Consider the following 19,991-nt stretch of genomic DNA (forward strand, 5'->3'; position numbering starts at 1 on the left):
TGTTCTCTAGTCATATCTCTGTTCTCTAGTCATATCTGATCATCTCTGTTCTCTAATCATATCTAACCTTCTTGCTCTCTAGTCATAGCTAACCATCTCTGCTCTCTAGTCATATCTAACAATCTCTGTTCTCTAGTCATATCTAACCATCTCTGCTCTCTAGTCATATCTAACCATCTCTGCTCTTTAGTCATATCTAACCATCTCTGTTCTCTAGTCATATCTAACTATCTCTGTTCTCTAGTCATATCTCTGTTCTCTAGTCATATCTGACCATCTCTGTTCTCTAGTCATATCTCTGTTCTCTAGTCATATCTAACCATCTCTGTTCTCTAGTCATATCCCTGTTCTCGAGTCATATCTGACCATCTCTGTTCTCTAGTCATATCTCTGTTCTCAAGTCATATCTGACCATCTCTGTTCTCTAGTCATATCTAACCATCTCTGCTCTCTAGTCATATCTAACCATCTCTGCTCTCTAGTCATATCTAACCATCTCTGCTCTCTAGTCATATCTAACCATATCTATTCTCTAGTCATATCTCTGTTCTCTAGTCATATCTGACCATCTCTGTTCTCTAGTCATATCTGACCATCTCTGTCCTCTAGTCATATCTCTGTTCTCTAGTCATATCTGACCATCTCTGTTCTCTAGTCATATCTGACCATCTCTGTTCTCTAGTCATATCTGACCATCTCTGTCCTCTAGTCATATCTCTGTTCTCTAGTCATATCTGACCATCTCTGTTCTCTAGTCATATCTGACCATCTCTGTTCTCTAGTCATATCTCTGTTCTCTAGTCATATCTCTGTTCTCTAGTCATATCTGACCATCTCTGTTCTCTAGTCATATCTGACCATCTCTGTTCTCTAGTCATATCTCTGTTCTCTAGTCATATCTAACCATCTCTGTTCTCTAGTCATATCTGACCATCTCTGTTCTCTAGTCATATCTGACCATCTCTGTTCTCTAGTCATATATAACCATCTCTGCTCTCTAGTCATATCTAACCATCTCTGCTCTCTAGTCATATCTAACCATCTCTGCTCTCTAGTCATATCTAACCATCTCTGTTCTCTAGTCATATATCTGTTCTCTAGTCATATCTCTGTTCTCTAGTCATATCTAACCATCTCTGTTCTCTAGTCATATCTCTGTTCTCTAGTCATATCTGACCATCTCTGTTCTCTAATCATATCTAACCTTCTTGCTCTCTAGTCATAGCTAACCATCTCTGCTCTCTAGTCATATCTAACCATCTCTGCTCTCTAGTCATATCTAACCATCTCTGCTCTCTAGTCATATCTAACCATCTCTGCTCTCTAGTAATATCTAACCATCTCTGTTCTCTAGTCATATCTAACCATCTCTGCTCTCTAGTCATATCTCTGTTCTCTAGTCATATCTGACCATCTCTGTTCTCTAGTCATATCTCTGTTCTCTAGTCATATCTGACCATCTCTGTTCTCTAGTCATATCTCTGTTCTCTAGTCATATCTAACCATCTCTGTTCTCTAGTCATATCTCTGTTCTCTAGTCATATCTGACCATCTCTGTTCTCGAGTCATATCTGACCATCTCTGCTCTCTAGTCATATCTAACCATCTCTGCTCTCTAGTCATATCTAACCATCTCTGTTCTCTAGTCATATCTCTGTTCTCTAGTCATATCTGACCATCTCTGTTCTCTAGTCATATCTGACCATCTCTGTCCTCTAGTCATATCTCTGTTCTCTAGTCATATCTGACCATCTCTGTTCTCTAGTCATATCTAACCATCTCTGTTCTCTAGTCATATCTCTGTTCTCTAGTCATATCTCTGTTCTCTAGTCATATCTGACCATCTCTGTTCTCTAGTCATATCTGACCATCTCTGTCCTCTAGTCATATCTCTGTTCTCTAGTCATATCTGACCATCTCTGTTCTCTAGTCATATCTCTGTTCTCTAGTCATATCTCTGTTCTCTAGTCATATCTCTGTTCTCTAGTCATATCTGACCATCTCTGTCCTCTAGTCATATCTCTGTTCTCTAGTCATATCTGACCATCTCTGTTCTCTAGTCATATCTAACCATCTCTGTTCTCTAGTCATATCTCTGTTCTCTAGTCATATCTCTGTTCTCTAGTCATATCTGACCATCTCTGTTCTCTAGTCATATCTGACCATCTCTGTCCTCTAGTCATATCTCTGTTCTCTAGTCATATCTGACCATCTCTGTTCTCTAGTCATATCTCTGTTCTCTAGTCATATCTAACCATCTCTGTTCTCTAGTCATATCTCTGTTCTCTAGTCATATCTCACCATCTCAGTTCTCTAGTCATATCTGACCATCTCTGTCCTCTAGTCATATCTCTGTTCTCTAGTCATATCTGACCATCTCTGTTCTCTAGTCATATCTGACCATCTCTGTTCTCTAGTCATATCTCTGTTCTCTAGTCATATCTAACCATCTCTGTTCTCTAGTCATATCTGACCATCTCTGTTCTCTAGTCATAGCTGACCATCTCTGTTCTCTCGTCATATATAACCATCTCTGCTCTCTAGTCATATCTAACCATCTCTGCTCTCTAGTCATATCTAACCATCTCTGTTCTCTAGTCATATATCTGTTCTCTAGTCATATCTCTGTTCTCTAGTCATATCTAACCATCTCTGTTCTCTAGTCATATCTCTGTTCTCTAGTCATATCTGACCATCTCTGTTCTCTAATCATATCTAACCTTCTTGCTCTCTAGTCATAGCTAACCATCTCTGCTCTCTAGTCATATCTAACCATCTCTGCTCTCTAGTCATATCTAACCATCTCTGCTCTCTAGTCATATCTAACCATCTCTGCTCTCTAGTCATATCTCTGTTCTCTAGTCATATCTGACCATCTCTGTTCTCTAGTCATATCTCTGTTCTCTAGTCATATCTGACCATCTCTGTTCTCTAGTCATATCTCTGTTCTCTAGTCATATCTAACCATCTCTGTTCTCTAGTCATATCCCTGTTCTCGAGTCATATCTGACCATCTCTGTTCTCGAGTCATATCTGACCATCTCTGCTCTCTAGTCATATCTAACCATCTCTGCTCTCTAGTCATATCTAACCACCTCTGCTCTCTAGTCATATCTAACCATCTCTGTTCTCTAGTCATATCTCTGTTCTCTAGTCATATCTAACCATATCTGTTCTCTAGTCATATCTCTGTTCTCTAGTCATATCTGACCATCTCTGTTCTCTAGTCATATCTGACCATCTCTGTTCTCTAGTCATATCTCTGTTCTCTAGTCATATCTAACCATCTCTGTTCTCTAGTCATATCTCTGTTCTCTAGTCATATCTGACCATCTCTGTTCTCTAGTCATATCTGACCATCTCTGTCCTCTAGTCATATCTCTGTTCTCTAGTCATATCTGACTATCTCTGTTCTCTAGTCATATCTGACCATCTCTGTTCTCAAGTCATATCTGACCATCTCTGTTCTCTAGTCATATCTAACCATCTCTGCTCTCTAGTCATATCTAACCATCTCTGCTCTCTAGTCATATCTAACCATCTCTGCTCTCTAGTCATATCTAACCATCTCTGTTCTCTAGTCATATCTCTGTTCTCTAGTCATATCTAACCATATCTGTTTTCTAATCATATCAAACCATCTCTGTTCTCTAGTCATATCTAACCATATCTGTTCTCTAGTCATATCTCTGTTCTCTAGTCATATCTGACCATCTCTGTTGTCTAGTCATATCTAACCATCTCTGTTCTCTAGTCATATCTCTGTTCTCTAGTCATATCTAACCATCTCTGTTCTCTAGTAATATCTCTGTTCTCTAGTCATATCTGACCATCTCTGTTCTCTAGTCATATCTGACCATCTCTGTCCTCTAGTCATATCTCTGTTCTCTAGTCATATCTGACCATCTCTGTTCTCTAGTCATATCTGACAATCTCTGTTCTCTAGTCATATCTAACCATCTCTGCTCTCTAGTCATATCTAACCATCTCTGTTCTCTAGTCATATCTCTGTTCTCTAGTCATATCTAACCATATCTGTTTTCTAATCATATCAAACCATCTCTGTTCTCTAGTCATATCTAACCATATCTATTCTCTAGTCATATCTCTGTTCTCTAGTCATATCTGACCACCTCTGTTCTCTAGTCATATCTAACCATATCTGTTCTCTAGTCATATCTCTGTCCTCTAGTCATATCTCTGTTCTCTAGTCATATCTGACCATCTCTGTTCTCTAGTCTTATCTGACCATCTCTGTTCTCAAGTCATATCTGACCATCTCTGTTCTCTAGTCATATCTAACCATCTCTGCTCTCTAGTCATATCTAACCATCTCTGCTCTCTAGTCATATCTAACCATCTCTGCTCTCTAGTCATATCTAACCATCTCTGTTCTCTAGTCATATCTCTGTTCTCTAGTCATATCTAACCATATCTGTTCTCTAGTCATATCTCTGTTCTCTAGTCATATCTGTCCATCTCTGTTCTCTAGTCATATCTAACCATCTCGGTTCTCTAGTCATATCTCTGTTCTCTAGTCATATCTGTCCATCTCTGTTCTCTAGTCATATCTAACCATCTCTGCTCTCTAGTCATATCTGTCCATCTCTGTTCTCTAGTCATATCTAACCATCTCGGTTCTCTAGTCATATCTCTGTTCTCTAGTCATATCTAACCATCTCTGTTCTCTAGTCATATCTGACCATCTCTGTTCTCTAGTCATATCTGACCATCTCTGTCCTCTAGTCATATCTCTGTTCTCTAGTCATATCTGACCATCTCTGTTCTCTAGTCATATCTGACCATCTCTGTTCTCTAGTCATATCTCTGTTCTCTAGTCATATCTAACCATCTCTGTTCTCTAGTCATATCTGACCATCTCTGTTCTCTAGTCATATCTGACCATCTCTGCTCTCTAGTCATATATAACCATCTCTGCTCTCTAGTCATATCTAACCATCTCTGCTCTCTAGTCATATCTAACCATCTCTGCTCTCTAGTCATATCTAACCATCTCTGTTCTCTAGTCATATATCTGTTCTCTAGTCATATCTCTGTTCTCTAGTCATATCTAACCATCTCTGTTCTCTAGTCATATCTCTGTTCTCTAGTCATATCTAACCATCTCTGTTCTCTAGTCATATCTCTGTTCTCTAGTCATATCTGATCATCTCTGTTCTCTAATCATATCTAACCTTCTTGCTCTCTAGTCATAGCTAACCATCTCTGCTCTCTAGTCATATCTAACAATCTCTGTTCTCTAGTCATATCTAACCATCTCTGCTCTCTAGTCATATCTAACCATCTCTGCTCTCTAGTCATATCTAACCATCTCTGTTCTCTAGTCATATCTAACTATCTCTGTTCTCTAGTCATATCTCTGTTCTCTAGTCATATCTGACCATCTCTGTTCTCTAGTCATATCTCTGTTCTCTAGTCATATCTAACCATCTCTGTTCTCTAGTCATATCCCTGTTCTCGAGTCATATCTGACCATCTCTGTTCTCTAGTCATATCTCTGTTCTCAAGTCATATCTGACCATCTCTGTTCTCTAGTCATATCTAACCATCTCTGCTCTCTAGTCATATCTAACCATCTCTGCTCTCTAGTCATATCTAACCATCTCTGCTCTCTAGTCATATCTAACCATCTCTGTTCTCTAGTCATATCTCTGTTCTCTAGTCATATCTAACCATATCTGTTTTCTAATCATATCAAACCATCTCTGTTCTCTAGTCATATCTAACCATATCTATTCTCTAGTCATATCTCTGTTCTCTAGTCATATCTGACCATCTCTGTTCTCTAGTCATATCTGACCATCTCTGTCCTCTAGTCATATCTCTGTTCTCTAGTCATATCTGACCATCTCTGTTCTCTAGTCATATCTGACCATCTCTGTTCTCTAGTCATATCTCTGTTCTCTAGTCATATCTCTGTTCTCTAGTCATATCTGACCATCTCTGTTCTCTAGTCATATCTAACCATCTCTGTTCTCTAGTCATATCCCTGTTCTCGAGTCATATCTGACCATCTCTGTTCTCGAGTCATATCTGACCATCTCTGCTCTCTAGTCATATCTAACCATCTCTGCTCTCTAGTCATATCTAACCACCTCTGCTCTCTAGTCATATCTAACCATCTCTGTTCTCTAGTCATATCTCTGTTCTCTAGTCATATCTAACCATATCTGTTCTCTAGTCATATCTCTGTTCTCTAGTCATATCTGACCATCTCTGTTCTCTAGTCATATCTGACCATCTCTGTTCTCTAGTCATATCTCTGTTCTCTAGTCATATCTAACCATCTCTGTTCTCTAGTCATATCTCTGTTCTCTAGTCATATCTGACCATCTCTGTTCTCTAGTCATATCTGACCATCTCTGTCCTCTAGTCATATCTCTGTTCTCTAGTCATATCTGACTATCTCTGTTCTCTAGTCATATCTGACCATCTCTGTTCTCAAGTCATATCTGACCATCTCTGTTCTCTAGTCATATCTAACCATCTCTGCTCTCTAGTCATATCTAACCATCTCTGCTCTCTAGTCATATCTAACCATCTCTGCTCTCTAGTCATATCTAACCATCTCTGTTCTCTAGTCATATCTCTGTTCTCTAGTCATATCTAACCATATCTGTTTTCTAATCATATCAAACCATCTCTGTTCTCTAGTCATATCTAACCATATCTGTTCTCTAGTCATATCTCTGTTCTCTAGTCATATCTGACCATCTCTGTTGTCTAGTCATATCTAACCATCTCTGTTCTCTAGTCATATCTCTGTTCTCTAGTCATATCTAACCATCTCTGTTCTCTAGTAATATCTCTGTTCTCTAGTCATATCTGACCATCTCTGTTCTCTAGTCATATCTGACCATCTCTGTCCTCTAGTCATATCTCTGTTCTCTAGTCATATCTGACCATCTCTGTTCTCTAGTCATATCTGACAATCTCTGTTCTCTAGTCATATCTAACCATCTCTGCTCTCTAGTCATATCTAACCATCTCTGTTCTCTAGTCATATCTCTGTTCTCTAGTCATATCTAACCATATCTGTTTTCTAATCATATCAAACCATCTCTGTTCTCTAGTCATATCTAACCATATCTATTCTCTAGTCATATCTCTGTTCTCTAGTCATATCTGACCACCTCTGTTCTCTAGTCATATCTAACCATATCTGTTCTCTAGTCATATCTCTGTCCTCTAGTCATATCTCTGTTCTCTAGTCATATCTGACCATCTCTGTTCTCTAGTCTTATCTGACCATCTCTGTTCTCAAGTCATATCTGACCATCTCTGTTCTCTAGTCATATCTAACCATCTCTGCTCTCTAGTCATATCTAACCATCTCTGCTCTCTAGTCATATCTAACCATCTCTGCTCTCTAGTCATATCTAACCATCTCTGTTCTCTAGTCATATCTCTGTTCTCTAGTCATATCTAACCATATCTGTTCTCTAGTCATATCTCTGTTCTCTAGTCATATCTGTCCATCTCTGTTCTCTAGTCATATCTAACCATCTCGGTTCTCTAGTCATATCTCTGTTCTCTAGTCATATCTAACCATCTCTGTTCTCTAGTCATATCTGACCATCTCTGTTCTCTAGTCATATCTGACCATCTCTGTCCTCTAGTCATATCTCTGTTCTCTAGTCATATCTGACCATCTCTGTTCTCTAGTCATATCTGACCATCTCTGTTCTCTAGTCATATCTCTGTTCTCTAGTCATATCTAACCATCTCTGTTCTCTAGTCATATCTGACCATCTCTGTTCTCTAGTCATATCTGACCATCTCTGCTCTCTAGTCATATATAACCATCTCTGCTCTCTAGTCATATCTAACCATCTCTGCTCTCTAGTCATATCTAACCATCTCTGCTCTCTAGTCATATCTAACCATCTCTGTTCTCTAGTCATATATCTGTTCTCTAGTCATATCTCTGTTCTCTAGTCATATCTAACCATCTCTGTTCTCTAGTCATATCTCTGTTCTCTAGTCATATCTAACCATCTCTGTTCTCTAGTCATATCTCTGTTCTCTAGTCATATCTGATCATCTCTGTTCTCTAATCATATCTAACCTTCTTGCTCTCTAGTCATAGCTAACCATCTCTGCTCTCTAGTCATATCTAACAATCTCTGTTCTCTAGTCATATCTAACCATCTCTGCTCTCTAGTCATATCTAACCATCTCTGCTCTCTAGTCATATCTAACCATCTCTGTTCTCTAGTCATATCTAACTATCTCTGTTCTCTAGTCATATCTCTGTTCTCTAGTCATATCTGACCATCTCTGTTCTCTAGTCATATCTCTGTTCTCTAGTCATATCTAACCATCTCTGTTCTCTAGTCATATCCCTGTTCTCGAGTCATATCTGACCATCTCTGTTCTCTAGTCATATCTCTGTTCTCAAGTCATATCTGACCATCTCTGTTCTCTAGTCATATCTAACCATCTCTGCTCTCTAGTCATATCTAACCATCTCTGCTCTCTAGTCATATCTAACCATCTCTGCTCTCTAGTCATATCTAACCATCTCTGTTCTCTAGTCATATCTCTGTTCTCTAGTCATATCTAACCATATCTGTTTTCTAATCATATCAAACCATCTCTGTTCTCTAGTCATATCTAACCATATCTATTCTCTAGTCATATCTCTGTTCTCTAGTCATATCTGACCATCTCTGTTCTCTAGTCATATCTGACCATCTCTGTCCTCTAGTCATATCTCTGTTCTCTAGTCATATCTGACCATCTCTGTTCTCTAGTCATATCTGACCATCTCTGTTCTCTAGTCATATCTCTGTTCTCTAGTCATATCTCTGTTCTCTAGTCATATCTGACCATCTCTGTTCTCTAGTCATATCTGACCATCTCTGTTCTCTAGTCATATCTCTGTTCTCTAGTCATATCTAACCATCTCTGTTCTCTAGTCATATCTGACCATCTCTGTTCTCTAGTCATATCTGACCATCTCTGTTCTCTAGTCATATATAACCATCTCTGCTCTCTAGTCATATCTAACCATCTCTGCTCTCTAGTCATATCTAACCATCTCTGCTCTCTAGTCATATCTAACCATCTCTGTTCTCTAGTCATATATCTGTTCTCTAGTCATATCTCTGTTCTCTAGTCATATCTAACCATCTCTGTTCTCTAGTCATATCTCTGTTCTCTAGTCATATCTGACCATCTCTGTTCTCTAATCATATCTAACCTTCTTGCTCTCTAGTCATAGCTAACCATCTCTGCTCTCTAGTCATATCTAACCATCTCTGCTCTCTAGTCATATCTAACCATCTCTGCTCTCTAGTCATATCTAACCATCTCTGCTCTCTAGTAATATCTAACCATCTCTGTTCTCTAGTCATATCTAACCATCTCTGCTCTCTAGTCATATCTCTGTTCTCTAGTCATATCTGACCATCTCTGTTCTCTAGTCATATCTCTGTTCTCTAGTCATATCTGACCATCTCTGTTCTCTAGTCATATCTCTGTTCTCTAGTCATATCTAACCATCTCTGTTCTCTAGTCATATCTCTGTTCTCTAGTCATATCTGACCATCTCTGTTCTCGAGTCATATCTGACCATCTCTGCTCTCTAGTCATATCTAACCATCTCTGCTCTCTAGTCATATCTAACCATCTCTGTTCTCTAGTCATATCTCTGTTCTCTAGTCATATCTAACCATATCTGTTTTCTAATCATATCAAACCATCTCTGTTCTCTAGTCATATCTAACCATATCTGTTCTCTAGTCATATCTCTGTTCTCTAGTCATATCTGACCATCTCTGTTCTCTAGTCATATCTAACCATCTCTGTTCTCTAGTCATATCTCTGTTCTCTAGTCATATCTGACCATCTCTGTTCTCTAGTCATATCTGACCATCTCTGTCCTCTAGTCATATCTCTGTTCTCTAGTCATATCTGACCATCTCTGTTCTCTAGTCATATCTCTGTTCTCTAGTCATATCTAACCATCTCTGTTCTCTAGTCATATCTCTGTTCTCTAGTCATATCTCACCATCTCAGTTCTCTAGTCATATCTGACCATCTCTGTCCTCTAGTCATATCTCTGTTCTCTAGTCATATCTGACCATCTCTGTTCTCTAGTCATATCTGACCATCTCTGTTCTCTAGTCATATCTCTGTTCTCTAGTCATATCTAACCATCTCTGTTCTCTAGTCATATCTGACCATCTCTGTTCTCTAGTCATAGCTGACCATCTCTGTTCTCTCGTCATATATAACCATCTCTGCTCTCTAGTCATATCTAACCATCTCTGCTCTCTAGTCATATCTAACCATCTCTGTTCTCTAGTCATATATCTGTTCTCTAGTCATATCTCTGTTCTCTAGTCATATCTAACCATCTCTGTTCTCTAGTCATATCTCTGTTCTCTAGTCATATCTGACCATCTCTGTTCTCTAATCATATCTAACCTTCTTGCTCTCTAGTCATAGCTAACCATCTCTGCTCTCTAGTCATATCTAACCATCTCTGCTCTCTAGTCATATCTAACCATCTCTGCTCTCTAGTCATATCTAACCATCTCTGCTCTCTAGTCATATCTCTGTTCTCTAGTCATATCTGACCATCTCTGTTCTCTAGTCATATCTCTGTTCTCTAGTCATATCTGACCATCTCTGTTCTCTAGTCATATCTCTGTTCTCTAGTCATATCTAACCATCTCTGTTCTCTAGTCATATCCCTGTTCTCGAGTCATATCTGACCATCTCTGTTCTCGAGTCATATCTGACCATCTCTGCTCTCTAGTCATATCTAACCATCTCTGCTCTCTAGTCATATCTAACCACCTCTGCTCTCTAGTCATATCTAACCATCTCTGTTCTCTAGTCATATCTCTGTTCTCTAGTCATATCTAACCATATCTGTTCTCTAGTCATATCTCTGTTCTCTAGTCATATCTGACCATCTCTGTTCTCTAGTCATATCTGACCATCTCTGTTCTCTAGTCATATCTCTGTTCTCTAGTCATATCTAACCATCTCTGTTCTCTAGTCATATCTCTGTTCTCTAGTCATATCTGACCATCTCTGTTCTCTAGTCATATCTGACCATCTCTGTCCTCTAGTCATATCTCTGTTCTCTAGTCATATCTGACTATCTCTGTTCTCTAGTCATATCTGACCATCTCTGTTCTCAAGTCATATCTGACCATCTCTGTTCTCTAGTCATATCTAACCATCTCTGCTCTCTAGTCATATCTAACCATCTCTGCTCTCTAGTCATATCTAACCATCTCTGCTCTCTAGTCATATCTAACCATCTCTGTTCTCTAGTCATATCTCTGTTCTCTAGTCATATCTAACCATCTCTGTTCTCTAGTCATATCTAACCATATCTGTTCTCTAGTCATATCTCTGTTCTCTAGTCATATCTGACCATCTCTGTTGTCTAGTCATATCTAACCATCTCTGTTCTCTAGTCATATCTCTGTTCTCTAGTCATATCTAACCATCTCTGTTCTCTAGTAATATCTCTGTTCTCTAGTCATATCTGACCATCTCTGTTCTCTAGTCATATCTGACCATCTCTGTCCTCTAGTCATATCTCTGTTCTCTAGTCATATCTGACCATCTCTGTTCTCTAGTCATATCTGACAATCTCTGTTCTCTAGTCATATCTAACCATCTCTGCTCTCTAGTCATATCTAACCATCTCTGTTCTCTAGTCATATCTCTGTTCTCTAGTCATATCTAACCATATCTGTTTTCTAATCATATCAAACCATCTCTGTTCTCTAGTCATATCTAACCATATCTATTCTCTAGTCATATCTCTGTTCTCTAGTCATATCTGACCACCTCTGTTCTCTAGTCATATCTAACCATCTCTGTTCTCTAGTCATATCTCTGTTCTCTAGTCATATCTAACCATCTCTGTTCTCTAGTCATATCTCTGTTCTCTAGTCATATCTGACCATCTCTGTTCTCTAGTCATATCTGACCATCTCTGTCCTCTAGTCATATCTCTGTTCTCTAGTCATATCTGACCATCTCTGTTCTCTAGTCATATCTGACCATCTCTGTTCTCTAGTCATATCTCTGTTCTCTAGTCATATCTAACCATCTCTGTTCTCTAGTCATATCTGACCATCTCTGTTCTCTAGTCATATCTGACCATCTCTGCTCTCTAGTCATATATAACCATCTCTGCTCTCTAGTCATATCTAACCATCTCTGCTCTCTAGTCATATCTAACCATCTCTGCTCTCTAGTCCTATCTAACCATCTCTGTTCTCTAGTCATATATCTGTTCTCTAGTCATATCTCTGTTCTCTAGTCATATCTAACCATCTCTGTTCTCTAGTCATATCTCTGTTCTCTAGTCATATCTGACCATCTCTGTTCTCTAATCATATCTAACCTTCTTGCTCTCTAGTCATAGCTAACCATCTCTGCTCTCTAGTCATATCTAACCATCTCTGCTCTCTAGTCATATCTAACCATCTCTGCTCTCTAGTCATATCTAACCATCTCTGCTCTCTAGTCATATCTAACCATCTCTGTTCTCTAGTCATATCTAACCATCTCTGTTCTCTAGTCATATCTCTGTTCTCTAGTCATATCTGACCATCTCTGTTCTCTAGTCATATCTCTGTTCTCTAGTCATATCTAACCATCTCTGTTCTCTAGTCATATCCCTGTTCTCGAGTCATATCTGACCATCTCTGTTCTCGAGTCATATCTGACCATCTCTGTTCTCTAGTCATATCTCTGTTCTCAAGTCATATCTGACCATATCTGTTTTCTAATCATATCAAACCATCTCTGTTCTCTAGTCATATCTAACCATATCTGTTCTCTAGTCATATCTCTGTTCTCTAGTCATATCTGACCATCTCTGTTCTCTAGTCATATCTAACCATCTCTGTTCTCTAGTCATATCTCTGTTCTCTAGTCATATCTGACCATCTCTGTTCTCTAGTCATGTCTGACCATCTCTGTCCTCTAGTCATATCTCTGTTCTCTAGTCATATCTGACCATCTCTGTTCTCTAGTCATATCTGACCATCTCTGTTCTCTAGTCATATCTAACCATCTCTGTTCTCTAATCATTTCAAACCATCTCTGTTCTCTAGTCATATCTAACCATCTCTGTTCTCTAATCATTTCAAACCATCTCTGTTCTCTAGTCATATCTAACCATCTCTGCTCTCTAGTCATATCTAACCATCTCTGCTCTCTAGTCATATCTAACCATCTCTGCTCTCTAGTCATATCTAACCATCTCTGCTCTCTAGTCATATCTAACCATCTCTGTTCTCTAGTCATATCTAACCATCTCTGTTCTCTAGTCATATCTCTGTTCTCGAGTCATATCTGACCATCTCTGTTCTCTAGTCATATCTAACCATCTCTGTTCTCTAGTCATATCTCTGTTCTCGAGTCATATCTGACCATCTCTGTTCTCTAGTCATATCTAACCATCTCTGCTCTCTAGTCATATCTAACCATCTCTGTTCTCTAGTCATATCTCTGTTCTCTAGTCATATCTAACCATATCTGTTTTCTAATCATATCAAACCATCTCTGTTCTCTAGTCATATCTAACCATATCTGTTCTCTAATCATATCTCTGTTCTCTAGTCATATCTGACCATCTCTGTTCTCTAGTCATATCTCTGTTCTCTAGTCATATCTGATCATCTCTGTTCTCTAGTCATATCTAACCATCTCTGTTCTCGAGTCATATCTCTGTTCTCTAGTCATATCTCTGTTCTCTAGTCATATCTCTGTTCTCTAGTCATATCTGACCATCTCTGTTCTCTAGTCATATCTAACCATCTCTGTTCTCTAGTCATATCTGACCATCTCTGTTCTCTAGTCATATCTAACCATCTCTAATCATATCAAACCATCTCTGTTCTCTAATCATATCAAACCATCTCTGTTCTCTAGTCATATCTGACCATCTCTGTTCTCTAGTCATATCTAACCATCTCTGCTCTCTAGTCATATCTAACCATCTCTGCTCTCTAGTCATATCTAACCATCTCTGCTCTCTAGTCATATCTAACCATCTCTGTTCTCTAGTCATATCTCTGTTCTCTAGTCATATCTAACCATATCTGTTTTCTAATCATATCAAACCATCTCTGTTCTCTAGTCATATCTAACCATATCTGTTCTCTAGTCATATCTCTGTTCTCTAGTCATATCTGACCATCTCTGTTCTCTAGTCATATCTAACCATCTCTGTTCTCTAGTCATATCTCTGTTCTCTAGTCATATCTGACCATCTCTGTTCTCTAGTCATGTCTGACCATCTCTGTCCTCTAGTCATATCTCTGTTCTCTAGTCATATCTGACCATCTCTGTTCTCTAGTCATATCTGACCATCTCTGTTCTCTAGTCATATCTAACCATCTCTGTTCTCTAATCATTTCAAACCATCTCTGTTCTCTAGTCATATCTAACCATCTCTGTTCTCTAATCATTTCAAACCATCTCTGTTCTCTAGTCATATCTAACCATCTCTGCTCTCTAGTCATATCTAACCATCTCTGCTCTCTAGTCATATCTAACCATCTCTGCTCTCTAGTCATATCTAACCATCTCTGCTCTCTAGTCATATCTAACCATCTCTGTTCTCTAGTCATATCTAACCATCTCTGTTCTCTAGTCATATCTCTGTTCTCGAGTCATATCTGACCATCTCTGTTCTCTAGTCATATCTAACCATCTCTGTTCTCTAGTCATATCTCTGTTCTCGAGTCATATCTGACCATCTCTGTTCTCTAGTCATATCTAACCATCTCTGCTCTCTAGTCATATCTAACCATCTCTGTTCTCTAGTCATATCTCTGTTCTCTAGTCATATCTAACCATATCTGTTTTCTAATCATATCAAACCATCTCTGTTCTCTAGTCATATCTAACCATATCTGTTCTCTAATCATATCTCTGTTCTCTAGTCATATCTCTGTTCTCTAGTCATATCTGACCATCTCTGTTCTCTAGTCATATCTCTGTTCTCTAGTCATATCTGATCATCTCTGTTCTCTAGTCATATCTAACCATCTCTGTTCTCGAGTCATATCTCTGTTCTCTAGTCATATCTCTGTTCTCTAGTCATATCTCTGTTCTCTAGTCATATCTGACCATCTCTGTTCTCTAGTCATATCTAACCATCTCTGTTCTCTAGTCATATCTGACCATCTCTGTTCTCTAGTCATATCTAACCATCTCTAATCATATCAAACCATCTCTGTTCTCTAATCATATCAAACCATCTCTGTTCTCTAGTCATATCTGACCATCTCTGTCCTCTAGTCATATCTCTGTTCTCTAGTCATATCTGACCATCTCTGTTCTCTAGTCATATCTGACAATCTCTGTTCTCTAGTCATATCTAACCATCTCTGCTCTCTAGTCATATCTAACCATCTCTGTTCTCTAGTCATATCTCTGTTCTCTAGTCATATCTAACCATATCTGTTTTCTAATCATATCAAACCATCTCTGTTCTCTAGTCATATCTAACCATATCTATTCTCTAGTCATATCTCTGTTCTCTAGTCATATCTGACCACCTCTGTTCTCTAGTCATATCTAACCATCTCTGTTCTCTAGTCATATCTCTGTTCTCTAGTCATATCTAACCATCTCTGTTCTCTAGTCATATCTCTGTTCTCTAGTCATATCTAACCATCTCTGTTCTCTAGTCATATCTCTGTTCTCTAGTCATATCTGACCATCTCTGTTCTCTAGTCATATCTGACCATCTCTGTCCTCTAGTCATATCTCTGTTCTCTAGTCATATCTGACCATCTCTGTTCTCTAGTCATATCTGACCATCTCTGTTCTCTAGTCATATCTAACCATCTCTGTTCTCTAGTCATATCTGACCATCTCTGTTCTCTAGTCATATCTGACCATCTCTGCTCTCTAGTCATATATAACCATCTCTGCTCTCTAGTCATATCTAACCATCTCTGCTCTCTAGTCATATCTAACCATCTCTGCTCTCTAGTCCTATCTAACCATCTCTGTTCTCTAGTCATATATCTGTTCTCTAGTCATATCTCTGTTCTCTAGTCATATCTAACCATCTCTGTTCTCTAGTCATATCTCTGTTCTCTAGTCATATCTGACCATCTCTGTTCTCTAATCATATCTAACCTTCTTGCTCTCTAGTCATAGCTAACCATCTCTGCTCTCTAGTCATATCTAACCATCTCTGCTCTCTAGTCATATCTAACCATCTCTGCTCTCTAGTCATATCTAACCATCTCTGCTCTCTAGTCATATCTAACCATCTCTGTTCTCTAGTCATATCTAACCATCTCTGTTCTCTAGTCATATCTCTGTTCTCTAGTCATATCTGACCATCTCTGTTCTCTAGTCATATCTCTGTTCTCTAGTCATATCTAACCATCTCTGTTCTCTAGTCATATCCCTGTTCTCGAGTCATATCTGACCATCTCTGTTCTCGAGTCATATCTGACCATCTCTGTTCTCTAGTCATATCTCTGTTCTCAAGTCATATCTGACCATCTCTGTTCTCTAGTCATATCTAACCATCTCTGCTCTCTAGTCATATCTAACCATCTCTGCTCTCTAGTCATATCTAACCATCTCTGCTCTCTAGTCATATCTAACCATCTCTGTTCTCTAGTCATATCTCTGTTCTCTAGTCATATCTAACCATATCTGTTTTCTAATCATATCAAACCATCTCTGTTCTCTAGTCATATCTAACCATATCTGTTCTCTAGTCATATCTCTGTTCTCTAGTCATATCTGACCATCTCTGTTCTCTAGTCATATCTAACCATCTCTGTTCTCTAGTCATATCTCTGTTCTCTAGTCATATCTGACCATCTCTGTTCTCTAGTCATGTCTGACCATCTCTGTCCTCTAGTCATATCTCTGTTCTCTAGTCATATCTGACCATCTCTGTTCTCTAGTCATATCTGACCATCTCTGTTCTCTAGTCATATCTAACCATCTCTGTTCTCTAATCATTTCAAACCATCTCTGTTCTCTAGTCATATCTAACCATCTCTGTTCTCTAATCATTTCAAACCATCTCTGTTCTCTAGTCATATCTAACCATCTCTGCTCTCTAGTCATATCTAACCATCTCTGCTCTCTAGTCATATCTAACCATCTCTGCTCTCTAGTCATATCTAACCATCTCTGCTCTCTAGTCATATCTAACCATCTCTGTTCTCTAGTCATATCTAACCATCTCTGTTCTCTAGTCATATCTCTGTTCTCGAGTCATATCTGACCATCTCTGTTCTCTAGTCATATCTAACCATCTCTGTTCTCTAGTCATATCTCTGTTCTCGAGTCATATCTGACCATCTCTGTTCTCTAGTCATATCTAACCATCTCTGCTCTCTAGTCATATCTAACCATCTCTGTTCTCTAGTCATATCTCTGTTCTCTAGTCATATCTAACCATATCTGTTTTCTAATCATATCAAACCATCTCTGTTCTCTAGTCATATCTAACCATATCTGTTCTCTAATCATATCTCTGTTCTCTAGTCATATCTCTGTTCTCTAGTCATATCTGACCATCTCTGTTCTCTAGTCATATCTCTGTTCTCTAGTCATATCTGATCATCTCTGTTCTCTAGTCATATCTAACCATCTCTGTTCTCGAGTCATATCTCTGTTCTCTAGTCATATCTCTGTTCTCTAGTCATATCTCTGTTCTCTAGTCATATCTGACCATCTCTGTTCTCTAGTCATATCTAACCATCTCTGTTCTCTAGTCATATCTGACCATCTCTGTTCTCTAGTCATATCTAACCATCTCTAATCATATCAAACCATCTCTGTTCTCTAATCATATCAAACCATCTCTGTTCTCTAGTCATATCTAACCATCTCTGTTCTCTAGTCATATCTAACCATCTCTGTCCTCTAGTCATATCTCTGTTCTCTAGTTATATCTGACCATCTCTGTTCTCTAGTCATATCTAACCATCTCTAATCATATCTAACCATCTCTGCTCTCTAGTCATATCTCTGTTCTCTAGTCATATCTGACCATCTCTGTTCTCTAGTCATATCTCTGTTCTCTAGTCATATCTGACCATCTCTGTTCTCTAGTCATATCTAACCATCGCTGCTCTCTAGTCATATCTAACCATCTCTGCTCTCTAGTCATATCTGACCATCTCTGCTCTCTAGTCATATCTAACCATCTCTGTTCTCTAGTCATATCTCTGCTCTCTAGTCATATCTAACCATCTCTGTTCTCTAGTCATATCTTTGTTCTCTAGTCATATCTAACCATATCTGTTTTCTAATCATATCAAACCATCTCTGTTCTCTAGTCATATCTAACCATCTCTGCTCTCTAGTCATATCTAACCATCTCTGTTCTCTAGTCATATCTCTGCTCTCTAGTCATATCTAACCATCTCTGTTCTCTAGTCATATCTTTGTTCTCTAGTCATATTTAACCATATCTGTTCTCTAATCATATCTCTGTTCTCTAGTCATATCTCTGTTCTCTAGTCATATCTAACCATCTCTGTTCTCTAGTCATATCTCTGTTCTCTAGTCATATCTGACCATCTCTGTTCTCTAGTCATATCTCTGTTCTCTAGTCATATCTGATCATCTCTGTTCTCTAGTCATATCTAACCATCTCTGTTCTCTAGTCATATCTCTGTTCTCTAGTCATATCTCTGTTCTCTAGTCATATCTCTGTTCTCTAATCATATCTAACCATCTCTGTTCTCTAGTCATATCTAACCATCTCTGTTCTCTAGTCATATCTAACCATCTCTGCTCTCTAGTCATATCTAACCATCTCTGTTCTCTAGTCATATCTAACCATCTCTGTTCTCTAGTCATATCTAACCATCTCTGCTCTCTCGTCACATCTAACTCTTTAATCATATCTCTGCTCTGTAGGGGAGTGGCTGAGCGGGGGATGGAGGTGATGTTCTCGACGCCTAAGAAGTGGATCCGTTCGGGGTGTTCAGGGGCGCTGGGGTACGTGGACATCCAGACCCTGGCTGAGGGGACGTGTCGTTACGACCTCAACGACACTGACGTGGCCTGGCTGGAGCTCATCAACCAGCAGTTCACTCTGATGGGTCAGTAGATTTACCCCCTCATCTACGGTTGTACAGCTTACTGTGTAGTATTGACTGTGTCGTGGTTCAGCGCTGTGTAGTATCGACTGTGTCGTGGTTCAGCGCTGTGTAGTATCGACTGTGTCGTGGTTCAGCGCTGTGTAGTATCGACTGTGTCGTGGTTCAGCGCTGTGTAGTATCGACTGTCTTGATTCAGCGCTGTGTAGTATCGACTGTGTCGTGGTTCAGCGCTGTGTAGTATCGACTGTGTCGTGGTTCAGCGCTGTGTAGTATCGACTGTCTTGGTTCAGCGCTGTGTAGTATCGACTGTGTCGTGGTTCAGCGCTGTGTAGTATCAACTGTCTTGGTTCAGCGCTGTGTAGTATCGACTGTGTCGTGGTTCAGCGCTGTGTAGTATCGACTGTCTTGGTTCAGCGCTGTGTAGTATCGACTGTCTTGGTTCAGCGCTGTGTAGTATCGACTGTCTTGATTCAGCGCTGTGTAGTATCGACTGTGTCGTGGTCCAGCGCTGTGCAGTGTTTAATGTTATCTGTTCTCCAGGCATGGTGCTGCTGGACGAGATGACCATGGAGAGAGTGATGGAGGAGTTTGAGAGGCGTTGCTATGACAGAATGAGCCATGCCATGGCAACGGAGGAGGGGCTTGGCATGGAGTACGACGAGGATGTTGTGTGTGACATCTGTCGGTCACCTGACAGCGAGGACAACAACGAGATGGTTTTCTGTGACAAGTGCAACATCTGTGTTCACCAGGTACGGTTCTGTAATCCAGCGTTATTGCCCTAGCACGCATCCACGCGTCCAACTCATCCCAGAGGACTGAGTCTCTGTGGGGTTTCCTCTTTCAATTCAATTCAATTCAAGGGCTTTATTGGCATGGGAAACA

The 19,991-nt window shown here is 39.2% G+C and overlaps 1 protein-coding gene across 7 annotated transcripts in view; it reads left to right on the forward strand.

Annotated features, from left to right (window-relative positions):
* jade1 (jade family PHD finger 1) overlaps positions 1-19,991 on the forward strand; it is an 86,240-nt gene that overhangs the window by 36,457 nt on the left and 29,792 nt on the right. For all 7 annotated transcript variants that reach the window (XM_036955450.1, XM_036955453.1, XM_036955447.1 and 4 more), the window contains 2 exons: positions 18,922-19,106; positions 19,647-19,858. In XM_036955450.1, coding sequence (XP_036811345.1) covers positions 18,922-19,106; positions 19,647-19,858 — 397 coding nt within the window. The remainder of the gene's footprint in view (positions 1-18,921; positions 19,107-19,646; positions 19,859-19,991) is intronic.

The sequence above is a fragment of the Oncorhynchus mykiss genome, chromosome 19 (genome assembly GCF_013265735.2).
Source record: "Oncorhynchus mykiss isolate Arlee chromosome 19, USDA_OmykA_1.1, whole genome shotgun sequence".
NCBI lineage: Eukaryota > Metazoa > Chordata > Actinopteri > Salmoniformes > Salmonidae > Oncorhynchus > Oncorhynchus mykiss.